Source organism: Manis javanica, chromosome 15 (genome assembly GCF_040802235.1).
Source record: "Manis javanica isolate MJ-LG chromosome 15, MJ_LKY, whole genome shotgun sequence".
Lineage (NCBI taxonomy): Eukaryota > Metazoa > Chordata > Mammalia > Pholidota > Manidae > Manis > Manis javanica.
The window spans coordinates 76,200,394-76,225,313 of NC_133170.1; the positions used below are offsets into that span (position 1 = coordinate 76,200,394).

The window sequence follows — 24,920 nt, forward strand, 5'->3', positions numbered from 1 at the left end:
TTGTTTACAGCTTAAACTCGGGGAATTCAAAATCAACATTGTTGCCTATGAGCTTCTTACATACACCAGAAAGATTTCAACCTTGTGTTCTACATTGTTTTGTTGGGCTTTATCCAAATGAACTTTTTTGAGCCCACTGTCATCCAGTTGCATTCATTCTCTTAGGATGAAGAAACACAGCTTCACTTGGGAAGACCACATCCTGCAGGATGGTTGTCAGAGTGTGGCTCCTGGGACACTTTTGCTTACTATTATTTTTTTAACAGCTTTTTCAAGTTGGCTGGGAGTAATAAAGACAACATGCTTCCCCCTGAACTTTTTCTTCAATTCATGTACTAGCTAGACTTGGGTTTTCAGGAAAGATTTCAGTTGAGGAATGGCAACAAAGATTATAATAGTTTTCCAATCATCACCAACTTCAGTTTCCTTGGCTGCTGTTATAAGTCAGCTCCCTTAGCTGGGCTCGTCAGCCTCAAGGAGAGTCTGGGAGAGGCCAAACTTGACCTTGTCTGGCTTCTTATCATTGGGCTTCAGGATCTTTGAGCTCGAGCTAAACAGGTTTTCTCCTTGGTGAGCACTGGTCCAGCCATTGTACTCTTATCTGTTTAACTAACTTAGGAACCTATGTGTATATTAAAGGCTTCAGGCTTAATGTATTTTGGCACTTCTTGTGCTCAGCACAGTGCCTGACATGTAGTTGGTTTCTAACTAGCTAAGGTTAGTCTGAGAAATTATTTGTTCATCTCTTTAACAGTGTGTTTATGTGATCCTTCGAATCTCAAACTGCTGTGGCTGGAAGGAATCATAATTTTCCAAAGTACAGGTGGATGTGATGTGATTTCTAAAATGTATGATTTTCTATGTCTCAGTGTACATATCTATAAAATAGAGAACTGCTTATTTCATGTACAGCTGAAAACATCACTTATTAACTATGTGCTCATGGGTGAGTTATCTAAACTTTTTGAGGCCATTTCCTCTTCTGCGTTATTGTGAGGATTGTGATAAGCCATATAAACTGCACAGCACACAGTTTGCTAATGAAAAAGTGCCTAATAATAACTTTTTAACAATGAAATGAAATAGCAACGACTTACACTGATAAATGACTTAAGAAAGAAATGAGGTACTGTATGAGCAAGTGCTGAAGAGTGATATTAAATGTAAGGTTTTGTCATTATTGTAGCTATCGTTATTATTAGGACTTAGAATAAGAGCAATAACTACATTTATATTGGTAGTAGAATAAGAACATTGAGTCAGTAAAGGAATTCCACAGATATTCCAATGTTTGGATGCGTTATTAGTAGTAGTGTATGTTGCTATACACATCACGAACGTACTAAGATTAAAACCTGGACTACGAGTTCCATCATGCTGTACGCCCTACCCCGCATGGAGGGGGGTTGGAGGAAGGGCAAAAACCCCTAGATACGGATGTACGCAGAAAACTGCATTTCCCAGAGTGCTTCGCTCCCACTTCTCCACTATATATAGTCCATCCGGGTTCTTCGAGATGCTGTTTGGCGACTCGTCGCCATTCCCGGAGCAGCGCGGCCTCGGCCTAGAGGCGAGTGTCGGTCGCTGTGTCGGAGACACCCGTCCCCGACACCAAGGCAGCCAGCCCTCTCCCCTGCCCCTCGGCGGGAGAGCGTGTCCGGCCGGCCGGCGGGGCTCGCGCACCCTCCCTCGCCTGACCTTACCCCGCAGCCTCCGCCCCGCCAGGCCCGGCCCGGACCTCCGAGCCCCGGCCTCCTCCTCCTCGGTTACTGCCGCCGCCGGGCTCGACAGCCCCGCCCGCCGCTTCTCCTTTCAGTTTGAGAAGCCGAGGAAGGAAACAAGGAAAAATGTCGCCATGAAGGCCGAGAACCGCTGCCGCCGCCGACCCCCACCGGCCCCGAACGCCATGAGCCTGGGTCCCCGCCGCGCCCGCTCCGCTCCGACCGCCGCCGCCGCCGAGGCCCCCGTTGATGCCGCAGAGCTCCCCCAACGCCGCCGCCACCGCCTCCGACATGGACAAGAACAGCAGCTCCAGCAGCTCCTCCGCCTCTTCGGGCAGCAGCAAAGGGCAACAGCCGCCCCGCTCCGCCTCGGTGGGGCCGGCCGGCGAGTCTAAACCCAAGAGCGGTAAGGGCGCGCTCCCAAGGCGGTGGGCAGGGGACGACCGCCCCTAGGCCTGGGGAGGATCCTCGCTCTGGTGACTGGTAGGTCACTCAGGGACAGGCTCCGCTTTCTGTTGTGGTTCCTACCTTTCTTTCTTTTTCATGGCTCCCATTATTTACAATTAACACGTAATGAGCTTTGTACTTAGTGGTTTACGTGACTTCTTAGATTAATTCTCGAAACAGCTCAGTGAAGTAGGTACTAGTCGTAGGCCCATTTTGCGGATGAGGAAACTGAGGTTCAGAAACTGAAGTCCCTCAGCTAGTCCGTGCCTCACAAAAGGCCTTAAGATCTGATTTGCCTGACTCATCAGTCTACGCTCCTAAAACCATTAAGTTGTTCTACCCTATAATGTTGAATTTACATTGAATAGTGTTCAAGTTTAAACAGGGGAGGGGAGGGCCTAAGAACTTTACAAACCCATATCTAATATTTAGTTACCTGGCCCCAGATTCATCCTTTGCTGAAGAAGGCTCGTCCTTGAGTGATTTTGTCAAGTATGGAATAGTGGTGAAGAGCACGGGCTCTGGATTCAGTCTTTTTGGGCTTGCCAGACCTTGACTGAGTGTCTGAATCCCCTTACCTGCCAAGTAGAGATAACGATAAAAGGAAAACAAAGAGCTAAGGACTTGGGAGAGTACCTGACACCTCTTCATCAAGTACACATGCCTATTTCCCTATGTTAGGCGAGAGTGGTGTCATTTCTGGAGTCATGTCTCTCAAATAGTAAATAATAGCTACTATTTATTGAAGCCTTACCATATGCCAAGTACTGGGCTATGCTTTTACCTCTATTATTGATACTCCAGTCACCAACCTATCCAGCGAGGTGGAATTGTTCATATTTAAAGGAGAGAAAGCTGAGAGGCCAGGAGTCTAGGGGTTGGCAGAGTCTGGAGTTGAGCTCTCTCCCTCTTAAAAGCCCTTGTACTAATCTCTGCTCTTTTGTATTTTGATTGTATTAGCAGTAATAGGAAGATGTTTTCTGTGAGATTGGGGACGTGTGGCAGAGGTGAACATTTGGAGTCCCTCAAATGGAGAGGTCTAGTTATTCAAAACTTTTTAAGATTAAAAACTGTAAGGCTGACTTACAAACACACAGAAAAACAACTGTAAGGCTGACTTGAGTTCAAACTTTATCTGCCAGATATAGCAAAACTTGTTTATCTGGTGTGCTGAGGACTTCTAGAGATTGCTTATGGAACTCAGGTGGAGACCGTTTGTCTCAAAAATAAACAAGTGTTTTAAATACCTAAGCAGGGATTAATGTGGACTCCCAGGCCACGCCAGGCAGTATTGTGTAGACTATTTTAGGGATAGTGTACATGTATGTGTAGCTTTCTCACAGATCCGTCTAGAGATAGGTAGCCAGCCCTCTTGGCCATAGTGGGAACTGGTTTAGAGTGGTCTGAGTATTTCTCAGTGTAGTTGATAAATAACTTTTGCACTCCATTTCCAGGTGTTAAGTTAAAGATTTGGGTTCTCCAGCTGTCTGAATTCTCAGCTTATTCTTTTGGAGCTTCTGTTTAAGCAACCAGCATACAATCATGAGTCAGTTGGAATAAATGCCTTAAATTTGTTCTTTAGTGAGGCAGTAGGTTAAAGTTAGTGACAACCCAAACAAAAATGAGGTGTTTAAGGAATTTGATTCATATTGTACCTGACTTTGAATATGTTGATTAGAAGAACTGATTTCCCAACAAGATGGTATAGAATTCTGTGGTAATTTGACCAAAGCAAGTTTGTCAGTGTTAACATTTCAAACAGAATTGTATAGAGTAAATACTGTTGGGGGCATTCTAACTAAAGCGATTTCTGTTTTTTAACAGTTAAATACTAAAAATGTTCTTAAAACACTTGTTCACCTTAATTGAAAGCTTCTGAAGAAGGAAATAAAAACATGTAAGGGTGGAGTATAAGAACAAATAAAAAACTGAAGGAAGAAAACAGCAGCAGACTCACAGGACCCAAGAATGGACTAACAGTTACCAAAGGGAAAGGGACTGGGGAGCATGGGTGGGAAGGGAGGGATAAGGGGTGGGGGGGTAGAAGAAAGGGGTCATTACTATTAGCAGACATAATGTAGGAGAGGGGCACGGGGAGGGCTGTACAACACAGAGAAGACAAGTAGTGATTCTACAGCATCTTACTATGCTGATGGACAGTGACTGTAAAGGGGGTATGTCGGGGGGAATTGGTGATGGGGGGAGTCTAGTAAACATAAGGTTCCTCATGTAATTGTAGATTAATGATAACAAAAAAAAACATGTAAGGGACTTATGAAATACACAAACGTGTCCTCTGGTAGCATTAGTTTTTGTTGACTATATTTGTTAGACAAGCTTGACCATATTTGCCATTGTCAGTGCCCACTTTTCTGGCTACTACTATGTGTATTCTCTTAGCAAAAAGAAGAATAGATTTGTAGCTAACTACAGAGTTTATCAATCATAATCCACTGCTTGCATTCAGGAGCAAATCCTAAAACAGAGTAAGTAAAGATTAAAAATGGTTTAGGAAACTGGGTATTGGCTAATTTTTAAGGTTGGATGGGAGGGTAGCATATGCTGCTGTAAAAATTTATAGCTGGAACCAATGCTGCCACAACAGATAACATTTCTGAATCATTCTACTTCCACAGTGACTTCTACTTCTGGGCGATTGCCACAAACAAAAAGTAGACTCAAATTCAGCAGAATTCCTGCAAAAAGGTTTCTGTTAATATTTCAAAAGCTAACTCAATACTTGATATCCTTGTTTCTGCTGGAAATTGTTGAAAGGACCTCTTGAGTTTCAGTGTACTGGGTTGAAAGGAAAACAGGAAGGATATGATGAAAAGACATAATTTGCCTGCCTTTTGTCAAAGTAAGAAGAACAAGAATTTTTCAATTTTTAAATATTTTTCTTCTCCATTCCCTACCTCACATAGGAAAAATACTCTGGTTTCTGTTCCTTAAACCATGTGTGCCATAAATGGTCATTTGCTTCCTATCTATGTGATTAATATACTTGAGTCTTTGTTCCGGCAGCTAGCTTAAGTTTGCCCTTCATGCACACAGGAAATAGGTAAAGATTTCCTTGTTCATTCTGGCCAGAGTGGCATACCATATTTTCTTTGCCGTGGGTAATCGCTTCAGACAGTCATGTAATATTCCTTTGGGTACATGCCTACAGCTTTGTTACAGTAGGGCTAAAGTGCAGCTTTATGAATGTTTTTACTAGTGAGTTTCCATGGAATATAGCTCAGAAGAGAGATGGGTTAGGGTAAAGTTATTTAGAAAGAGCAAAGAAAGTAAAAAGAGGCAAGAGAGAGGCTAGCCAGTTTATGGATAAACAGTGGACCCTGGCCTGGACCCATCCTCTTGCCCCATCTCCCTTGGTGGGGGATGGTACTGCCATGGAGGTTAAGGGAAGGTCAGGTATTATGAAGCAGTTATTTTGAGGTTGGTGATATGAAGCACTGTCCTGACATTCTTCCTCTTATTCCGGTATCAGAAGCCAGGTTACTAGTGGTAATCTGCCTTGAAGAATGCCTGAGAGCTGTAAATGGACCCAGATGTTTTGATAGCTTTGAAAATTGAGGTGACTTGAGGCCTTCAATAAGAGAAGTTATAAAAATTTCTGGGCCTATTGGCTGGAGTCCTTGGTTTTATGGCTTTGTTGGAAGTTAACAGGTGCTCTTGATGGGAATTACTTAGATTTATTAATAATAGGCTTTCAAATAACAGCAATGTGTGCCAAACACTGTGGTAGACACTTTGTGGAAGTTATCTCTTGGTCCTCGTGACCCTGTGGGGAGGGAGGGTTGAGGATGAGGGCATATTTTATAGATGAAAAAACTGAAGCTTAGAGGGGTTAGTGATTTGTCTAAGTGATTTCTCAAGAAGTCCTAAGCAATATTTATAAATACACTTTGTAAAATTCACTTATCGAGCAGGTAACTTATTGGCACATCCATCATTCCTGATACTATCTCTGTCTCCTTTCATTCAGAATTATTAATTTTAGCTGGATTCAGTTTGAGGTCAGTTGATTCTGTAATAAGGCCATAAATTGCCTCTCTAGAGGAGCTTATCCACCACTCTGGGTGATGGGTAAGCAACTTGCTTGTGATTACAGCATGAATCAGCAGCAGAAAACATCCTGGCTGGTGTTCTGACCCCTAGGCTGTGCCACCTGTTAGAACCAGCACTAGAAATGTTGATGCCAAATAATTTAACTTTGAAAAGCTTATGGTCTTTATTTTGTAATGGGGGAAGAGACTGAGATATGCTTACTGTTATTTGGTAGAGACCCTTTTATTAGGGTACTGTAGAACAACTAGGACACTGGATTAAGTGTTCAAGTCTCTTGTTGACTCTGGGATCCGGAGTTTTGGATTTGAGCCATTTAACTAATGGTCTTGTTCATTTTGGAATGTGTCTTGACAGTAGTTCTTGGCAGTTGCTGTCAGCTCTGGCTGTGCATCAGAATCTCCTGAGGACCTTTTTTAAAAATAGGGATGTGTGGGGATCTGCTCTGGCAGTTTTTTCTGATTCTTTAGTCTGGGTTGCGCCCTTGGGCCCTGGCCTCTGTAACTTAAAAGTCTCTGCAGTGATTTTGTTGTGCAGCCAGGACTGAGAAACCCCACTTTGAAGTTTAAAACTTTAGGTAAAGAATATGTTTCTCTCAGGACTTAGACTTTTTTGTCCGTTTTCTGAAATTTAAAATAGATCCTCTCATTGCTATCTTCTTTCAGAGAAAGGAGGATAAATTTGACCCCCAAGTTATGGAGTATGGATGTACGTCCTGGCAAGTTGTTTTTGAAACATCTCAAAAACACTACTCTGAATTTTATCTCTGGGTCTCAGGCTTGACTGTACCTTCAATCTTTAGCTGCCTGTTGCCTGGGTCTAGAGATAAGAGCGAACCTCTCACTTTAGATGTTTGATCTCATTCCAGTAGGTAAGTGGAAGACAAGATGAGTGAGTTGATTTGAACAACTGAAATCAGGAATCCATATATGGTCAGCTGTTGTAATCTGTTTTAGAAATGAGTGGTTCATTGACCATTGGAGAGGAGTTACGTAAGCATTATGAAACTGTTTCCTTGCCAGTGTGGTAATAAATGAAGAAATGAGAAGAGCCCTCCTGCTGAGTGCCAGCTTACTTTCTTGAGCCCTCAAAGTGTAGAATTTGGCTTTATCTAAATCTCTGCAAGCTATTAGGTGCTTGTTTTGAAAGCAACAAGGTCAGTGCTGCAGGATCTGTCTGAAACAGGTGTAGGGAATGACATTTGGGGAATACATGTTTTCTGTATATGCCTGTCTTCATAAGACCTCATTTATTCTCATGGTTAAGTTAGCTGGGATTCTGTATCCCTCTGAATTTTCTACTTATTCAAAGTCTTATAAACTAATTCCATAGGTTGAAGGCAATGCAAAATGTGTATGAGATCTGACGCTTCACTTTCTACTTGCTACCACTGATGCCATATTTGAAAGTAATTGTTGCTAACTGAAGTGGTAGGTAAAAATGTGGTTCTTAAACACTAAGACTTCAGATTGAACTCTGGTCACTTTCACTGACAGGGAATTAAGGGTATCTGTTAGGGGTGAACCTATCCTGGCAAGGATTCTGTGACTGTCGGTTCTCTGTTTATATTGCTGCCATCTCACATGACTCTTAGATTGACTCCCGGTTTGTAGTTTGGTCAGGTTTGGAGAGGATGGCATATCTCTCATTTATCCCATGTTGTTGATAAACCACATGTGAGGTGGTTGCTTTCAAAATTTGAACTCAGGCTTTTCATCTCAAATTTCCACTTTTCTGTGAAGATTACTTCACTTTGGATTTATTTAGTCTGCTGTAAAATGAGCGGGGCATCTTGTCTAGAAATTATTTCTTGTAGGTATAGCTTTTAAAATTACCCAAATAGTAAGTATACAGGGAGTATACTTAAAGTCAGAGTCTTAGAGGGTAAGGAGATAAATTAGTCTTGTTTTGTCCAAAGACTAATTTGGAGACTTATTTCACCTTTGTTACTTAATTGTATGTGGCTCTCAGATTTTATTTTTCTCTTTTTTCTAACTGGTAAACTTTGGCACATGTTAAAAGTGTGCCTAGTTAAGGTTCTTTGTGTAATTTGGGACAAAATAATCTATGCAGTTCAGCTCCCCAGTAGAAAAAAAATGGGGCAAGGAACACAAACAAGTTCTTTACACAAAATACAAATGGTCAACAGACTGAAAAAGTGTTCCTAGTTATCAGAGAAATTCAAATTCAAAACAAATTATTTTGATTATTCAATTTAATTAAGTTTATTCAAAATGTAGTGAATTAGACATTGTCTCTTATAGTATTAATAGACTATAAATAAATTGGTATAATGGTTCTAGAAAGCAGTGAGGATATAAAAGGCTTTAATGATCATACTTGCTCTGCTAATTCCACTTTGAGAATTTGATATAATCATATGCACAACACAGGCTTCTGCTTAAAGAGGATTCAGTGCTATTAAACTAGCAAAAAATTAGAAGCCACCTAAATGTATAGTGATAGGGGACTGGTTGCATATGGTAGAGAGCAGTGCAGTCATCAGTCATGCTTTTGAAGACTAGGGATGCATGTAAATGCTCATGGAGTAATAAGTATTACTATCTTGTTTGCATGTCATTTTTGTGGAAGCTTGTTTGTGGGGGCAAGTATATAAGATGAGAGTAAAAGGAAAACCCTTCATAGGTTTGTATTTAAATAGTACTGGCAATTTTTTCTTAACAGATTTCAAAATTGAACACATATTATTATAATTGGAGAAAAAAGACAAGCCATATTTTTTAAAAGGGTATAACTCATGCTGATCTAACATGTTCTTAAAGCTCAACTTTGTCAGTAGCTTCCTAGTTTGACCTCTAAAACTTACATAAATACTGTTTTACTTTTATGCCTCTTGAATACAACTGCTGTGGCCTAGGCTAATCTCTTGTACCATTGAATCTAGCTGTGTTGTAATTTAAGGAGAGTAATGTTTCCACACTGTCTCCAGAAAAAACATTTTTCCCTAATATGGATGGGACTTCCATTTCCTGTCACTTTGTCTGAATGGACTTTTACAAGAGCAGTAGTTAAGTGCTGTTTAAAAAAAAAATATGTGACCTGAGAATCTCCGTGGCTTGATGTATATTGTATTCATCCACCTTACTGTGGAATGTCTTGCCCACAGCACTAATGCCACGGCCCAAATCCAGATTTCTTGGAAGTTGTGGCATGGCTCATGTACCTTTGTTTAAACAACTTTGTTAGGAGATGGAGAGCAGTTGGCTAAGTATAGTGTCATTTCTTAACTAATTCTTCAGCTTTTCTTGCTTTCAGATGGAAAGAACTCGAGTGGATCCAAGCGATACAACCGTAAACGTGAACCTTCCTACCCTAAAAATGAAAATTTTAGCAACCAGTTCCGTCGCTCCAATTCACAGAAAAGCAAAGCTTTTAACAAGATGCCTCCTCAGCGGGGTGGCGGCAGCAACAGACTCTTTAGCGCATCTCCTAATGGTGGAAGACGTGATGAGGTACGCGCTGCAGGGTCCTCCCTGTGACACGAGCCTGATGTCTGCTCCGTTTTCTTCCTCTAGTTCATCAGTGGCTGTGGGAAGGAAGAAGAACTGGGAGAATAACTAACCCAAGCTGTCTTGAGTAGTTGAGGATTAACTAGGTTTGGAACTTTGCTTCCTTTCTGCCCTTGAAGGTTAAGAAAATTTCCTTGGAGGAAGAAGACATACTCATGGATTGTGAGAAGTTAGAGCAAATTTAAGCTGGTACCTTAATTTGTATAGTCCTTTTGTTACAACTTTTGAACTATTGGTATCCTTTGGAATATCGGTAATAAAATTATAATGGCATTTGCCCTAGGGTGCCTAGCAAAATGTTAAATGTTATATATCCTTACTACCAGGTACTACAATTTTAGGAGTTTCTTAGGTATCTTTCTGTAAGTGCATAAAGACTTACATACAGGGGAGTTCACTGCAGCATTATTTGTAGCTACAAAATTTAGAAACAGCCTAAATGCCATCATCAAGGGACTGGTTAATAAACTATCCTGCTGTTTAAATGTTCCGTACTGTGTAACCTTACAGAGTAAGATAAATTTAATGGATGCACTCATGGAAGAATTAATTCATTGACCAGAATGCTTTTATTCCTCACTTGCTATGCACCAAATACCATTTAGAAGTTTGAGATACAACACTGAGCAGAACATTGTCCTTTGGGAGCTTATATTCTCGTTTGGGGAGACAAGCTATTATATAGTAAGTCCAATGTAAGTTTTTATTGAATTAGGTAAAGGTAGACTGAGAGAGGTAAAGGGATAGAGAGTAACAAGGAATATAGTTTTAGAAAGTGTCTCAGGAAAGCTTTTAGGAGGTAGGAAGGAAGCAAGGAAGCATACCATACAGTTTTTAGGAAGAATATCTTAGCCAGAAGGAATAACAGTGCAAGGGACCAGATGTGGTAATGGTTTGGTGTGTTTGAGGTAAAGGAAGAGAAAGGAATGAAGCCAAAGAAAGGGAAAGATCTTGTGGGGTTGTGAAGGTCTTCATTTTTGTTCAGAGAGATGGGAGTTACTGAGGGTTTAAGAAGAAAAGTAATCTGACTTGGAGTTTTTAAGGTTAGGGTGGAAACAGGGAGGCTAGTTAGAAGGCTGTTAAAATATTCCTGATGAGAGTGATAGAAGCTCTGAAACAGAGTGATAGAGGTGAGAGATAGATTTAGGAGGATGTTTGCAGGTAGAGCCAACATATATTAGATATGGGGTCCAAGCAGAGAAATGAATGACTAATGTTTTTGCCAGGAGTCCAATTCAGGTACCACTTGCTGAAATGGGGGAAGATTTCAAGAGGAGTACAGGGTTTTGGGGTAAGGGGGAAGATAAGGGGTTGAGATAAATAACTTTACTTTGGAACTGTTATATTTGCATTGAGATCCTCTTAGACCTCCAAGTAGTGTGGAATTCAAGGAGACCCAGGCTAGAGAGCTATTCACATATAGTCGGTGTTTGCAGCTATGTAACTGAGATCATTAAGGATTGAGTGTTGCAAAAAGGGAGTAGATACAAGGGCTGAGCCCTCAGTCAGGATGATAAGGAACCAGCAAAAAAGCAGAAGAGAACTGAAAGCCATTTGGAAAAGTGATCAGTTTTGTCCTGCACTGCTAATAGGCTGAGTAAGGTTAAGACTGAAAAATAACCATTAGATTTGAAAATATGAAAGCTACTTTGATGGAGTGGTGAGGACAAAAACCTGGTGGGCATTGATCTAAGGAAAATGGGAGGATGGGAAGAAGAAACAGCAAGTTTAGACAGTACCTTCTAGTGGCTTTGCTCTACAGGGGAGCAGAGAGGTAAGGCAGTAGCCTGCAGAGCCTGTGAAGTCAAGATTTTAAGGTTAGAGAAATTACAACATATCTCTGTTAATGGGACTATTCTGGTGAGAGGGAAAATGTGATGCCGAGGAAAGGGGGAGAGTTCTGGAACAGTGTCCTTGAGTTCTTGAGGAGTTGCAATCTAGTACTGAGGTGGAGGAGTTGGCTTAGATAGGAGCTTTGCTGGTTCATCCACAGTAACAGGAGGAAGGCAGAGGATTGATGGAAGAGTGTGGAAGTTCTTTTCTGATTGTTCTTACTGTCTCAGTGCAGTATGTAAGGTGAGCTGAGGTTTGGAAGCCTGAGGTATGGAGGAGTTGTCTGGGTAGCAGTGCAGTAGGATTGCATTGTGACTGCTAGGCAGTAGCAGGTTTATGTACTTCAGTGAGACTGACTGGTGTCATGGTGTATTCCTGAGCTGTGTGTGACTGCTCTTGTGTTGGTGTGGAACAGGCAGAGTTGGATTAATTAGGGGAAGTTTTTGCCAGGTGAGTAAAGCAAACAAAGAGAACGGGGCATTTGACCATAGATCTAAGCCAAAGAAGGAAAGAAAATTTGGGGGATTGGACCACTGGTTTGGAGATCCCAGTGGTGTTGAAGAATTGTTGGAATGAGGACAAAAGGACACATGGGGAAAGGAGTGAGTTGCTGGCTGGATATAAGGTGCTCAAAGTTAAGGTGCTGGTTGTTAGCACGGTTTAGACTGTAAGACAGTGCTTTCCAGTAGAAATGCAAACTATATATGGAATTAAAAATATTCTAGTTGCCACGTTAAAAAGTTAAGAAATGGTGAAATTAACTATAATATATTTAAGCAATGTAGCTAAAATGCTATTTCATCATGTGGCACAGGCCACATTTTAGGTGCTTAGTAGCCATATCTGACTAGTAATGGCTGCTGTATTGGACAGCACAGATCTAGATGGTTTGCCCATGGAAATGGGTGGCTGAGGTAGGGTGAAGGGCAAGCTAATTGGAGGGGAGGAGGTCAAGGAATTAAGAGGTTACCGTGTTGGAAGGATAATCAGGAATCAGGATGGGCAGTATTTGAGATTGACAGTAGGCCAGCTCAGATAACAAGGTGAAGATAGAAGTTCGAGGATGTGGGGGAATTTGTTGAGTGAGCATATGCTCTTAACTAAGTTTGGGACATTGGGGTGGAAGACTGATTAGGGGACAGCAGAGCCATATGGAGATGACAGTGTAGGGGATGAGAGAGAAGGGATAACCGCAAAGTCTTGGGCTTCCTGTGGTGAATTACATAAACTCCAGGAGACACCCGGACCGATCTCTGGGAATTATCTACAGTAAGACCAAGTGGAAAAGGCTATCAGCAGTGAACCCAGCCAACAGCTTCTGTGTCCCCACAGTCCCCACTGACAGCTTATCAGTTTAGCTGAGCTACTCACTACTTGTTCTACAAAGTCCCAGTTGACTAAGGTGTGTGTGTGGAGTGCTGTCTCCCAAGATCTGTTAAGATAAAAAAAGAGAAATTGTCTAACTGTATGCTGTGCCACTGTATGTATATGATCATAAAGGTCATGTACCATGATTCTATATGTGTCAGATATCTTAAAGCTGTATTTGTTGTCTCTGGAAAGTAAGTTATCTTTTGCTATGTCCCTTCTTGTACTCTTTAGATTCTTTATCACGTATGTACAAGGGCTGTTTACTAATCTCTAAATTTGACTAAGCAGCAAAAGCTTTAAATTTACATTTCCTCTGACCCACTAATTCCTATTATACATTCAAAATAAATAATTGTACATTCCCAAATATTTGTGCACAGATCTATCCAACAGTGCATTTTTCACAGCATTATTTTGTTATAGTGAAAAAGCTGGAGTCTTTTACACTTAGGGCATTGTAGTTCTAAGTACATAATGTAATGGTTAATATCCATTTAAAGTGACTGTATACTAATATTAAGTAACATGGCAAAATGTTTATGACATTAAATGGTAAAGTGGGATTAGAAATGTACTAGCTAATACGTAGCAGGCATCTGTACCACTTCAATTTGGGAATATGAAAAGGACCAAAAACACCCTGACATGATTTCTTCCATGTTTGTGTGCAGTTGTATTTCTCATATGCTGTTTCTTGCCACCTTCTAAACTATTTCTGAATCTGCTGGTTGGGTGTATTTCTGGACACAAAGGTAGTCTGCCTACGTGTTCTAATTCTGTCAGTTTTAATTAACAGTGAATAGCAGTGCGTGTCTTAGGAGGTCTGTGGCAGGATCCTGAAGCCTATGGCAGTTAGCAGCTGCCTGCAAGCCACCTCCAAAGTGCAGTTCCATGGACTTAGAAACAAACTACAGAACAAGTGGCTAACGAGTGAAGGTGTAGGAATTCTGTGGGACTATTGAAAGATTAAGCAGGAAGAAAATCTTGGTGTTTCAAGGCAGCTAGAGGAGTTTGGGATGGGTTTTGTCATTAATGGGTAATGTCATTAATGGGTTTTGCCACTTAACAGGGCAGACTAAACAGTTTAAGTAATTGTATGATAAAGGCTCTTTTTCCTCTCTCTACTCTCATCTAGATCTTGGGTAGACTTTTGCATTACCCTCTCTTAGAAAGATTATTTTATTTTAAGCCTATTTCTTATTAATATTTTAAGCCATGTAGAAGGAGGGGTTGTTACAGATTCTGCTGTAAATCAGAAAGTGTCATCCTAATCTAAAATACTCTGATTCACTCTCATTCTCTCTAGGTAGCAGAGGCTCAGCGGGCAGAGTTCAGCCCTGCCCAGTTCTCTGGTCCGAAGAAGATCAACCTGAACCACTTGTTGAATTTCACTTTTGAACCCCGTGGCCAGGCAGGTCACTTTGAAGGCAGTGGACATGGCAGCTGGGGAAAAAGGAACAAGTGGGGGCATAAGCCTTTTAACAAGGAACTCTTTTTACAGGCCAAGTGAGTATGGCTATTCTTAGGAAGGAAGCATAGTTGAATTTCTGGGCAATTGTGCTGAGAAAAGGCTTCTTTTAAAACTGCTAGGGGAGAGAGGGGCACGGAGGGAGTTGATCTGCTTCTTTTCCTTTTCTTTTTTTTGTGACGTCTCTCTCGTTTTTTGGGCAAATGTTTGCCCAAAACCTACTCTCCAAGTGTGGATGTTCTTGGAGCTTAAAATAATATAATGGTAAAAATAAATAAATGCTAGAGTTAAATAATGCTTTAATGTCATGATGAGGTAGTAAAGGTGTTTGCTTTGGAATTAGACGCAGATTTGAATCTTGTGGCCTTTTGTTAGGGGGAGTATTGTGTATTTTCCTTGGTTCTTGTCCCCACCGCAACAAAGAATTGAAGGGCAGAGACACGGTAGTGAGCAGAGTAAAAGTTTTATTTAAAGTTACTTAAAGAGAGAAAAAGTGCAGGCGACCTCAGGAGAGGCACCCTGAAAGGTTGGAGAGAAAGTCTATGCACTTAAAAAGTGTGGGTGACCTCAGAGAGAGTTGTGTCCTAAAAGGTTTAGAGTTCCCCTTATCAGGAATGTGACAAAGGGCTGGGGGTGCAGACTTGTTAAGTGGTCTCTGAATATTTAAAATTAACACAAGAAATTAACTGCTCTGATTTCTCCCTGAGATACGGGCTTCTTGGTCTGGGAGCAGATCAAATGACTGCCTGCCTGGCCCCTAAGGTGGGCTGAGATACTGTTTGTTAAAGAGTAAGTTAAGAATCTTACTTCTTAACTTCCTGGGTTTAAGAATCTTCTTAACTTCTTGGGTTTTAAAATGCAAATTTACCTTTAAGATGTAATCCCTCCTGCCTTTTACTATGTTGTTTACGGCTGGGCCTGCTTGCTAAATTAGTTGCCCAAGTTGCAAATTACTTGATTAGGGCTGAAGGAGGAAAAACAGCATATAGGTAAAGTTAAAAAATAAGCTGGGCTTTTTAAGTTTGAAAAAGACATATGCACTCCTATGTTTATCACAGCACTATTTACAGTAGCCAAGAAATGGAAGCAACCTAAGTGTCCATCAGTAGATGAATAGATAAAGAAGATGTGGTACATATACACAATGGAATATTATTCAGCCATAAGAAGAAAACAAATCCTACCATTTTCAACAACATGGATGGAACTAGAGGGTATTATGCTTAGTGAAATAAGCCAGGCAGAGAAAGACAAGCATCAAATGATTTCACTCATCTGTGGAGTATAACAACAAAGAAAAAACTGAAGGAACAAAACAGCAGCAGACTCACAGAACCCAAGAATGGACTAACAGTTACCAAAGGGAAAGGGACTAGGGAGGATGGGTGGGAAGGGAGGGATGGGGGGAAACAGGGCATTATGATTAGCACACATAATGTAACAGAGAGGGTGGGGACATGGGGAAGGCAGTATATACAGAGAAGACAAGTAATGATTCTATAGCATCTTACTAAGCTGATGGACAGTGACTGTAATGAGGTATGTGGGGGGGACTTGATAATAGGGGGAGTCCAGTAACCATAATGTTGTTCAAGTAATTGTACATTAACGATATCAAAATAAAAAAAATAAGCTGGGCTTTTTAATAGGCTAAAGTGAATCTTACAATGGCATGATCTAATTGACACAATCAAGACATGGGCTGTGCTCAGATACTTTTCCTTATCTGGGGAATAGTCAAACATTCCAGGCCAAGTTGCTCCTGGCCTTTTGAGCATTAACTGATTGATTCATTAACTCTGGGTCTTCTGGATTTCTAGTTTTAACTGGTTAGCTCTGAGTCTCTTGTAGTGGCCTTTGCTGTCCTTAATTCTCTCTCCACCCCACTCATATCTCGTTTCCTGTCTGATACTTTTGACCTAGAGTAATTTACCTAACCACTTTGAGATTCAGCCTCTCCCCTTTAAAGGAGGAATGATTTCAGGGTGAATTGAATAAGTTGGGGTGCTTGCCATACATTTGCTCAAATACTGATTCCCTTTTGTTTTCTTTTGTGTGGCATTAGATACAATGTAATTTTTAATCTTCCATCTAGACTGAAGTGACCGTTTAGTACTTCATACAGACTTCCACTCAAATGATTGAGAACAATCTTTTCTACTGCCTTGAAGACTGTCTGTGTTCTGGGGTTTCTGTGGGTGAGGGAGGAAATCTGGCTTCCTGCTGATTGATAGAGAATTGATTATGGAGGATTGATTAATTTTAGCTCAGGGGAGTCCTATGGGGCAGCTAGGCTGGGCTTGGAAGCAAAAGAAACAAAGTTCATGGATTTAGACGTCTGCCTGCAGAGTTTTTGGATTCCCCCGTGAGCTAGGGCTCGAAACTGAGACTAGAATCTTAGTCTTGGTTAGTTCAGTGCTTCACAAACCATGGCTGCTGGTGGCTTGCATTTGATTTCTGATTGAAGTAGCGATATGATTTTCTGCTAAGGGCTTGTGGCTGAATTCTGACAGTCTCCCTTTTCCTTGTCTTCCTACCTGTTTCTAGCTGCCAATTTGTGGTGTCTGAAGATCAAGACTACACAGTTCATTTTGCTGATCCTGATACCTTAGTCAACTGGGACTTTGTGGAACAAGTGGTGAGTAGCTCAGCTAAGTTGATAAACTGTTAGTGGATACTGTGGTGACACAGTGGGTTCACTACTGATGGCCTGTTCCACTTGGCCTTACTATAGATAATTCCCAGAGGTCGGTCCTGGTGTTTCCTGTAGTTCATTTGTGCCCTCTAGTTGACACTGGCCTGTGGAACTGGGGAGTTGGAGGGCTCTGATCTGAAGGTATAAAAGCAAGTTTTATCTACTACCTCCTCCTTCCTGGCAAGAAGTAACTAGGAAAATATATGAGGGTCTCTGGTTACCCCCCTGATGACCTAGGGTGGGCTCGTTATGTGGACATTGCTTTGCTGGTAGCCATTGGTAGTAATCAGTATCGAATTAGGCATCAGCCTTGTACAGCCAATGGCTGTACTTATATGCAAGCTACTGCTGTATTTGTTTTCTGTTGAAGATTTATGAGCTCTGAGTATCCCCTTGCTCTTCTAGGTTATGTGATGCAGAATACGTTTCAAAATGATAGGCCCCCAAAGCATGAACTCCTGTGACTGTGAAAATTCGTAAAATCATTTGAGAATGACATAGAAGGCCTATGAAACTTGTTTTATATGCATTAGTTTAAAAAAACAGATGCATATAAAGTGAAAGTCTCCTTGGCTCCTCCCTTGAAAATTACTGGGATGTTACTTCTCGACCCTTTTATACCTTTATGTATGTTTGTGTATGTATAAGTCTTTGTAAATTGGACTATATATTGATTTCTGTCATTTTTCTCCTTTGATGTAGAACCTCCAAAATAACCTATTATGTAGTCGTTTTATATTAAACCATTGTTGTGGTTTCCTTAATGATTTGCTTAAAATGATGTCATACATTCACCTGCATTGTTGAACAATTTCATGGAGATGACTGGGGATGGGAGAGGAGAGGTTTTACCTTGGACCATCCCTAATCAATTCTGAAAGAAGTATAGCTTGGGGTGGCATTTTGTTTGTTTTAGCGCATTTGTAGCCATGAAGTGCCATCTTGCCCAATATGCCTGTATCCACCTACTGCCGCCAAGATAACCCGTTGTGGACACATTTTCTGCTGGGCATGCATCCTGCACTATCTTTCACTGAGTGAGAAGACTTGGAGTAAATGTCCTATATGTTACAGTTCTGTGCATAAGAAGGATCTCAAGAGGTGAGATGGAGACGTTTACCATATGAGGCCCCAGTCTGCTAACTCCTTGCCCTGCTACATCTAAATGTCCATGTCACAGTGTTGTTGCCACAGAGTCACGTCAGTATGCTGTTGGTGATACCATTACAATGCAGCTGATGAAGAGGCAGAAAGGTGTGTTGGTGGCCTTGCCCAAATCCAAGTGGATGAATGTGGACCATCCTATTCATCTAGGAGGTGAGTTTGGTTCATTTTGGGGGCAAATAATCCTTGGTACACCCTTAAGGCTACTAAATATATTTTTCTACTATCAAATTTAGCCTTTGGGCAAACCATTTCTAACATTTCCAAATTACTAATAGGATTGCAGTAAGTTAGGGTAGAATTTCCAGAGGTTTATTTCCTAGTTTCAAGTTTGGTTCTGTTAGGTATATATTAATTTTTCATTTTACAAGGCTTTGTTGAATAGTATAGTGTCTGGCACTGTGCCCAGATTTGGGAATTCCACAGTCAGCCAGCCTTGGCACTTGTCTTCTAGGAACTTGTTAGTCTAATAGAAGACACACTGGTAGCCAGTCAACTAGGATATACAGTGTGATAAGTGCTTATAGAGGAGAAAGTGCAAGGGTTGTATTCCCTGTACTCCATGGAGAAATGAGCATAGATTAAAGTGGCATTTCAATTTTTGGGCAAAGATTTTTCAATAAATAGTATTGAAATAAATCAACTCTTCTTACAGAAAAAAAAAAACTAAAATGATCTCTGTCTCATTCATAAAAATAAATTCCTGATGGATTGAAGAATGAAATTTTTAAAAATCCAAAACTTTTAAAGGGTAATATAGGACAGTATCTTTATAAATCCTCAGATATGGATGGATATTTGAAACCACAGATGCTATGAAAGGAAAGGTAAATTTGATTTTATGAGAATGAAATCAGATAAGATTCTTCAAAGTCAGCAGATAAACTGGGGGAAGGCTTACACATTTAAAACTTAAGATTTCTGTAATATCTTCCTATATTGACAGATATTAACTGCAGTACTGGGGGTGAGGATTTAATAATATGGATAACTGTTGAACCATTGTGTTGTATACTTGAAACCAATACAAGATTGTATAAATCAATGCTTCGATAAAAAAAACCATTATATGAAAAAGCAAAAATAAATAAATAAATATAAAGATTAACATCTAGAACATGTTCTACAAATTAGATTAATAACATAGTAGAATGGGCTAAGCATGTGACAGAGCATTCCATGAAATGGATATTAGGATAACTTCCAAGTACCTACAGTGATCTAACTTTGCTAACAGTTAGTTATGCAAGTGCAAATCAAAATGCCTGTTAGATTCATGGGAAAAAAAGACTTTGGGAACACTGGTATTTGGCAGGAGTGGAGAAATGGGTACTCTTGTTCTTTGTGAGAATATAATCTATGAAACCTTTTGGGGGGCAATTTGGTCATATTTAAAATAAGCACAACCTTTGATTAGCATTTATCTTTAGGTATCTCTTAGAAATCTTTTGTACAAAGGAGCATATGTACCGATTTTATTACGATATAATGGAAATTGACAATAATTAAAATGTTCTACAAGGAACTTTAGTAGAGTGTATCATAGCATTATATATATTGTGGAGCACAATACAGAAGGTAAAAATGGGATAGATCTCTTAACATTTTGAAGGACTTCAGGACATACTTTATGAAAAACAAAATCCATATTTAATCATTTATGGACAAACCTTTATGAGCATGGGCATGCATAGGTTTAGCTAAATATTTGGCAGGTACATTCAAATTTGTTAAATGAGTATCTCTGGGCAGGTACTATGATAGTAGGATCAGAAAATGGCATTTCAAGCATTTCTCAAAAGATAACATTGTTTAAAATTTTTTTTTTAATAGAGATAATATGGGGAAGGAAGTAAAGAAAATGAATCATCCATTATACTGTATCCAGAGGCACCCCCAGAATGTTCATTGTATATTTTTTATCTGCATGTATATTTTTGTGAGATTAGGTTTAAGTTTTTTACTCTGGCATCTGCTTTTTTCCCACATAGTGTGGGTATTTCTCCTTGTCACTAAGTGCCCCTTCTTAGAAAATCATTTTTAATGTCTGCAAAAATATCTTTAATGAATGTGCTGTCTCTTTATTACTGGATTTACTGGTTGGTTTCAGGTTTTCTGATAGTACAGAGGAGGCTGTAACTAATGAATATCTTCTGACTAAATTTTTGACTGTGTCTTTGGCTTTTGTGGAATAGATTTCTTGTCTTAAGAGGTCAGAGCTATTAACCTTATATTAAGGTCCTTGCTAAATTATTTTTAGGAAATTAGACTGAATTACTCCATCTTCACCTTAGAAAAACTGTGTGAAAGTCCTGTTCAGCCACATGGTCCTGAGCCTTGTGTGCTGTGTTTTGTGCTCTTGCTGGCCTTTTGCAGATGAACAGCACAGCCAGTACTCCAAGTTGCTGCTGGCCTCTAAGGAGCAGGTGCTGTGCCGGGTAGTTCAGGAAGAGAAAATAGCGCTAGAGCAGCAGCTGGCAGAGGAGAAGCACACTCCCGAGTCCTGCTTTATTGAGGCAGCTATCCAGGAACTCAAGGTGAGATACGCACTGGACACAGGGTGGGATGGTGAGGATGAGTCACTGCAGCCCCACATACATGCGAGGTAGTAAGCAGGGAGTGGCTAAGAAAGCCGATCTGCTCTGGCTTCAGTGATGGGAGGGAAGGGCCAGCCTAGTGGTTTTTAAAGTGTTGTCTGGAGCTGCAAAGAACAAGTAAAAATGATTTTATAACTGAGACAGGTTAGCTGTATTCTTCATTAAGCAAGGTAGGGTTTTTATTTTCTAGGAAAGCACTTGGAATTATTTTTAGAGATGTTTTATTTGATAGACATTGTGGAGAAAGTATTACGGCCTTTCTCCAGGCCCTGTCAATACCTGCTGAGGATTTTGGAGCAGCAGGAGTTATCTAAATACAAAACTCCCTATGTCCTGTGTCTTCTACAACAGGGATTCTTTTAAGCTTTAACCAGCATCGGAGTAACTGGTTGCTGGGCTTCTCCCTGAGAGAGTGGGTAGGTCTGACCTCAGGAGGATTAATAATTTGCATCATAACAAATTCCAGGGTGATAATGATGTTGCTCATTCCCAGACCACGTTTTGAGAGTCACTGATTATATTAGAACAACAAAAGCCCTTGCTTAGAGAGTGATTGGCATGAGACAGGCCTGTGCTAAGGTACTGTACATACATTTATCTCACTTAAGCTTCATATCCTGGTGTGATAGAACTGTCCTCTTCCATGGATGAGAAAATGGAGTCATGGGTTAGGTAATTTGCTTGGGGACATTAGTAAGAGGTTAAGTTGGTATTTGAATTCCTGTCTCTCTGACTCCTAAGTCCTCCTTGGACAGGGTCCTGTGTATTTTATTTTTATTTTCTTTCTACAATACAGACCATTTGTTCAAATGCATTTCATATAGAAGAAAAGCTACAAAGAAGTTGAGCTGTCCAGGTTGAGGTGGGGTGACCAACCCCCTACCTCCTGTGCTGAGGCGCTCTCTAAGTGCAGTTCATAAAAGCTAAACTAGTTATGTGTTCTTGGATTTCTGTTCATGAAGCTTTTGTGTAGTGTTGTCATTGTCGTCATCAGAGATGCTAAGCAGAATAACATCCCATTTGAGGACCAGATGCTTTTGTTTCCTGTTTCCCTTACAGATTAACAATTTTAAGCACTTAAACTCTTCCATTGGGTCTTGTTGCCTTTTTACTTCTGTTGACACAGGCCATTGTAAGTCTTTGCCTTTCAAACTATAAGTGTGTTCCTAGAAACTTAGCTTTCTCTGGTCTTCTCTTGGTGGTCTAGGCTCGGGAAGAAGCTCTGTCAGGATTGGCTGAAAGCAGAGGGGAGGTCACTGGTGTCGAGGCTGCTCTGGAACAATTGGTGCTGATGGCTCCCTTGGCGAAGGAGTCTGTTTTTCAACCCAGGAAGGTTAGTGTGTCCCTGGTAAAGACTGAATGGCTGCCATTCCTCAAATGCTGCTCTTGAGGTGGTCAGCACTGATGCTGATGGACCTGGACTTGGGTGGGAGAAGAGGGGATTATGAGTACTTCTGTGTGCTTACTAGTTTTTTACTCAGGGGTGTTAAATCAGTGGATGTGATAGCTAAGGTAAACATCCAGAGAGCTTGGTGCCTGTGCCTACCTTTGCCACATGTACTTTTTGTTGACCTAAAATTTGTCCCCACAGGGTGTGCTGGAGTATCTCTCTGCTTTTGATGAAGAAACCGCCGACGTTCGTTCTCTGGGCTCTGCTCCTCGTCCTCTTGCTCTCCCTCTGGTGGAGGAAGAGGAAGCAGTGTCTGAACCAGAGCCCGAGGGGTTGTTGGAGGCCTGTGATGACTCAGAGTTAGCAGATGACAATCTTGGAGAGGGGACCATTTGTACCGAGTCCAGCCAGAAGAAACCCATCACTAAGCCGGGCTTCACACACCTGAGCAGCTCTCCTTGTTATTACTTTTACCAAGGTAAGGGTCCCTGAGGAGGAGAGCTAGGTTAACACAGAGGTGTTTCAGAGAGATGACCTGGCTTTGTAAGCAGAAAGGGAGGCATTGTTACTAGATCCTGGGTGTTGGGGAGGGAGAGCAGGCCTAGCTATGAGGGGGTAAGGAGGAAACTCTGTGTTGAGGACTGGCCAAGGCTATTGTGTGATACAACCGCTTGTCTTCAGCGGAGGATGGGCAGCACATGTTCCTGCACCCTGTGAATGTGCGTTGCCTTGTGCGCGAGTATGGCAGCCTGGAGCACAGCCCTGAGAAGATCTCGGCCATGGTGGTGGAGATCGCCGGGTACTCCATGTCTGAGGTAAGGTCCTGCACTTAGAGGTGGGGGTTGGAAAGCAGCATTAACCTAATGTCTTCAGGGTGGGCCTAGGCAACCCAAGTTCACAAATTTACAAGACCTTCAGTTTTGTATTAAGCTTATTTTTGTAAGTGATAGTGCCCATGGATTTTTTAAGAGTTGAATGGTGTTTCCCTACCGTGCTGGGTTTTAAGGCTGTCACCATAGCTCTCTGCTTCACAGGTTCATTTATTGTGGTTTGGAAATATAGATGTCTCCTGCTTTCATTCAAGATGAGTTTGTTTTTTCTCTTTCTCCTTATTGCCTGGGAGAAATGTCCAAGAAAACATAAAGTCCTTGGAGGCTTTAAGCTAGCTTGCATGAGCTTGAGGTGCATTTTTGGCTTAGCAGATACCTGTTAATTACTGTCTGATAATTTACGTATGTGAATTTTTGCCCTCTAAGAGTATCCCTGTATTGATCACAAATTTGTTAGAAGCCTAAAATTAGAGGTTCTTTGAGTATTATAAACTTTCCATCAAACATGCAGGAAAACAAAAGAATGTTAAGTTGATGGACTTTTTACTGTTTTAGGCCAAGGTTCATTCAGTAGGGAAATCTGCTTTGTCTGCTTTCCCAGTTACCATTAGTTCTGTCAGTAGTTCCTAGGTTTTTCATCCACAAGTAATTCTTACCTTCCTTGTTCTTTCCCCTTAGTTGTGGACCCCAGAAAATCAGAAACAGCTGTTGAGCTTTAGATTTTTTTTACCGGGCTCAATTCATTCATTTGTAGCACAAACCAAAACACTGTTTTTGGTTGCTTATTCTACCATAGGGTAGGTTAACTGACCATTACTCTTTGGCTTTTTGAAATGGTAATAACTTGAGAACTACTCTCTGAGAGCCCCAGTGCTGTCTGAGTGTGTGTATACTGTTGGGTATCTCGGGTGGGAACCCTGCCCTCAGAGTCAGGCCTGGTCTTATTTGAGGGTTGGTTCCTTTTCTGTTGTAGGATGTCCGACAGCGTCATAGATACCTCTCTCACTTGCCACTCACCTGTGAGTTCAGTATCTGTGAACTGGCTCTCCAGCCTCCTGTTGTCTCTAAGGAAACTCTAGAGATATTCTCAGGTGAGAACACCCTGACTTTGCTTCTCTTCATAGTGGAGTTCAGGGATTCTTGTGACAAGAAACCCAGTGTGGGAGGAGTTAAGGAGCTGTATCATGAGTCTCAGTACTTCCTGATACACTCCATCTGTTCATCCAGTCCAGCTGGGCCCACTTGTGTGGCCTGAACTACTAGTCACTGGGAGGAGTTAATGGCCAGGTTGTCCTGGGTCTGCCTCCTCACAACCTGACCAACCCACAGATGACATTGAGAAAAGGAAGCGCCAGCGACAGAAGAAGGCTCGGGAGGAACACCGCCGAGAGCGCAGGATTGAGATGGAGGAGAACAAGAAACAGGGCAAGTGTAAGTTCAAAAACTTGGACTAGTAGAGCTGTGAATTATTGTACAGAGGCTGGGTGCCTGTACTCAGGAGCCCTGCTGCTTAGATTCATATCTTAGCTGTGCCACTTGTTTTCTTCAACTCTTAGGTATGAATCATGATAGTACCTCTTTCATAGGCTTATTTGAGAATTAAGTGTGTTAACACAGGTCGAAGCACATAGTAAGGAGTAAGATTAAATTAATCCTTGGTATAGTTGGTGAAAAAGCCTATTTCTGGGAAGGGAACTGGAGATCTGCTGAATTCTGAGGATAATTGTCCCACATGCTCTCTGGATAGAACATTGACCCCACCTTTTGGCCTCTGTTAAAGGGAGTCACACACAGCAGGTCTGTCCA

General features: G+C 41.2%; 1 protein-coding gene and 1 pseudogene across 1 annotated transcript in view; one reads left to right on the top strand and one right to left on the bottom strand.

Moving 5' to 3' along the window:
* Nucleotides 1-4: 4 nt before the first annotated feature.
* On the bottom strand, nt 5-1,908 carry LOC108397687 (small ribosomal subunit protein eS7-like; annotated as a pseudogene).
* Nucleotides 1,782-24,920, top strand: part of RNF10 (ring finger protein 10) — a 31,014-nt gene continuing 7,875 nt past the window's right edge. The window contains exons 1-12 of the mRNA XM_017661237.3: nt 1,782-2,127; nt 9,513-9,709; nt 14,277-14,476; nt 16,986-17,076; nt 18,050-18,234; nt 18,314-18,450; nt 20,674-20,834; nt 22,102-22,227; nt 22,486-22,762; nt 22,966-23,099; nt 24,088-24,205; nt 24,444-24,545. Of these exons, the coding sequence (XP_017516726.3) occupies nt 1,971-2,127; nt 9,513-9,709; nt 14,277-14,476; nt 16,986-17,076; nt 18,050-18,234; nt 18,314-18,450; nt 20,674-20,834; nt 22,102-22,227; nt 22,486-22,762; nt 22,966-23,099; nt 24,088-24,205; nt 24,444-24,545 (1,885 nt within the window). The 5' untranslated portion in view covers nt 1,782-1,970. The remainder of the gene's footprint in view (nt 2,128-9,512; nt 9,710-14,276; nt 14,477-16,985; nt 17,077-18,049; nt 18,235-18,313; nt 18,451-20,673; nt 20,835-22,101; nt 22,228-22,485; nt 22,763-22,965; nt 23,100-24,087; nt 24,206-24,443; nt 24,546-24,920) is intronic.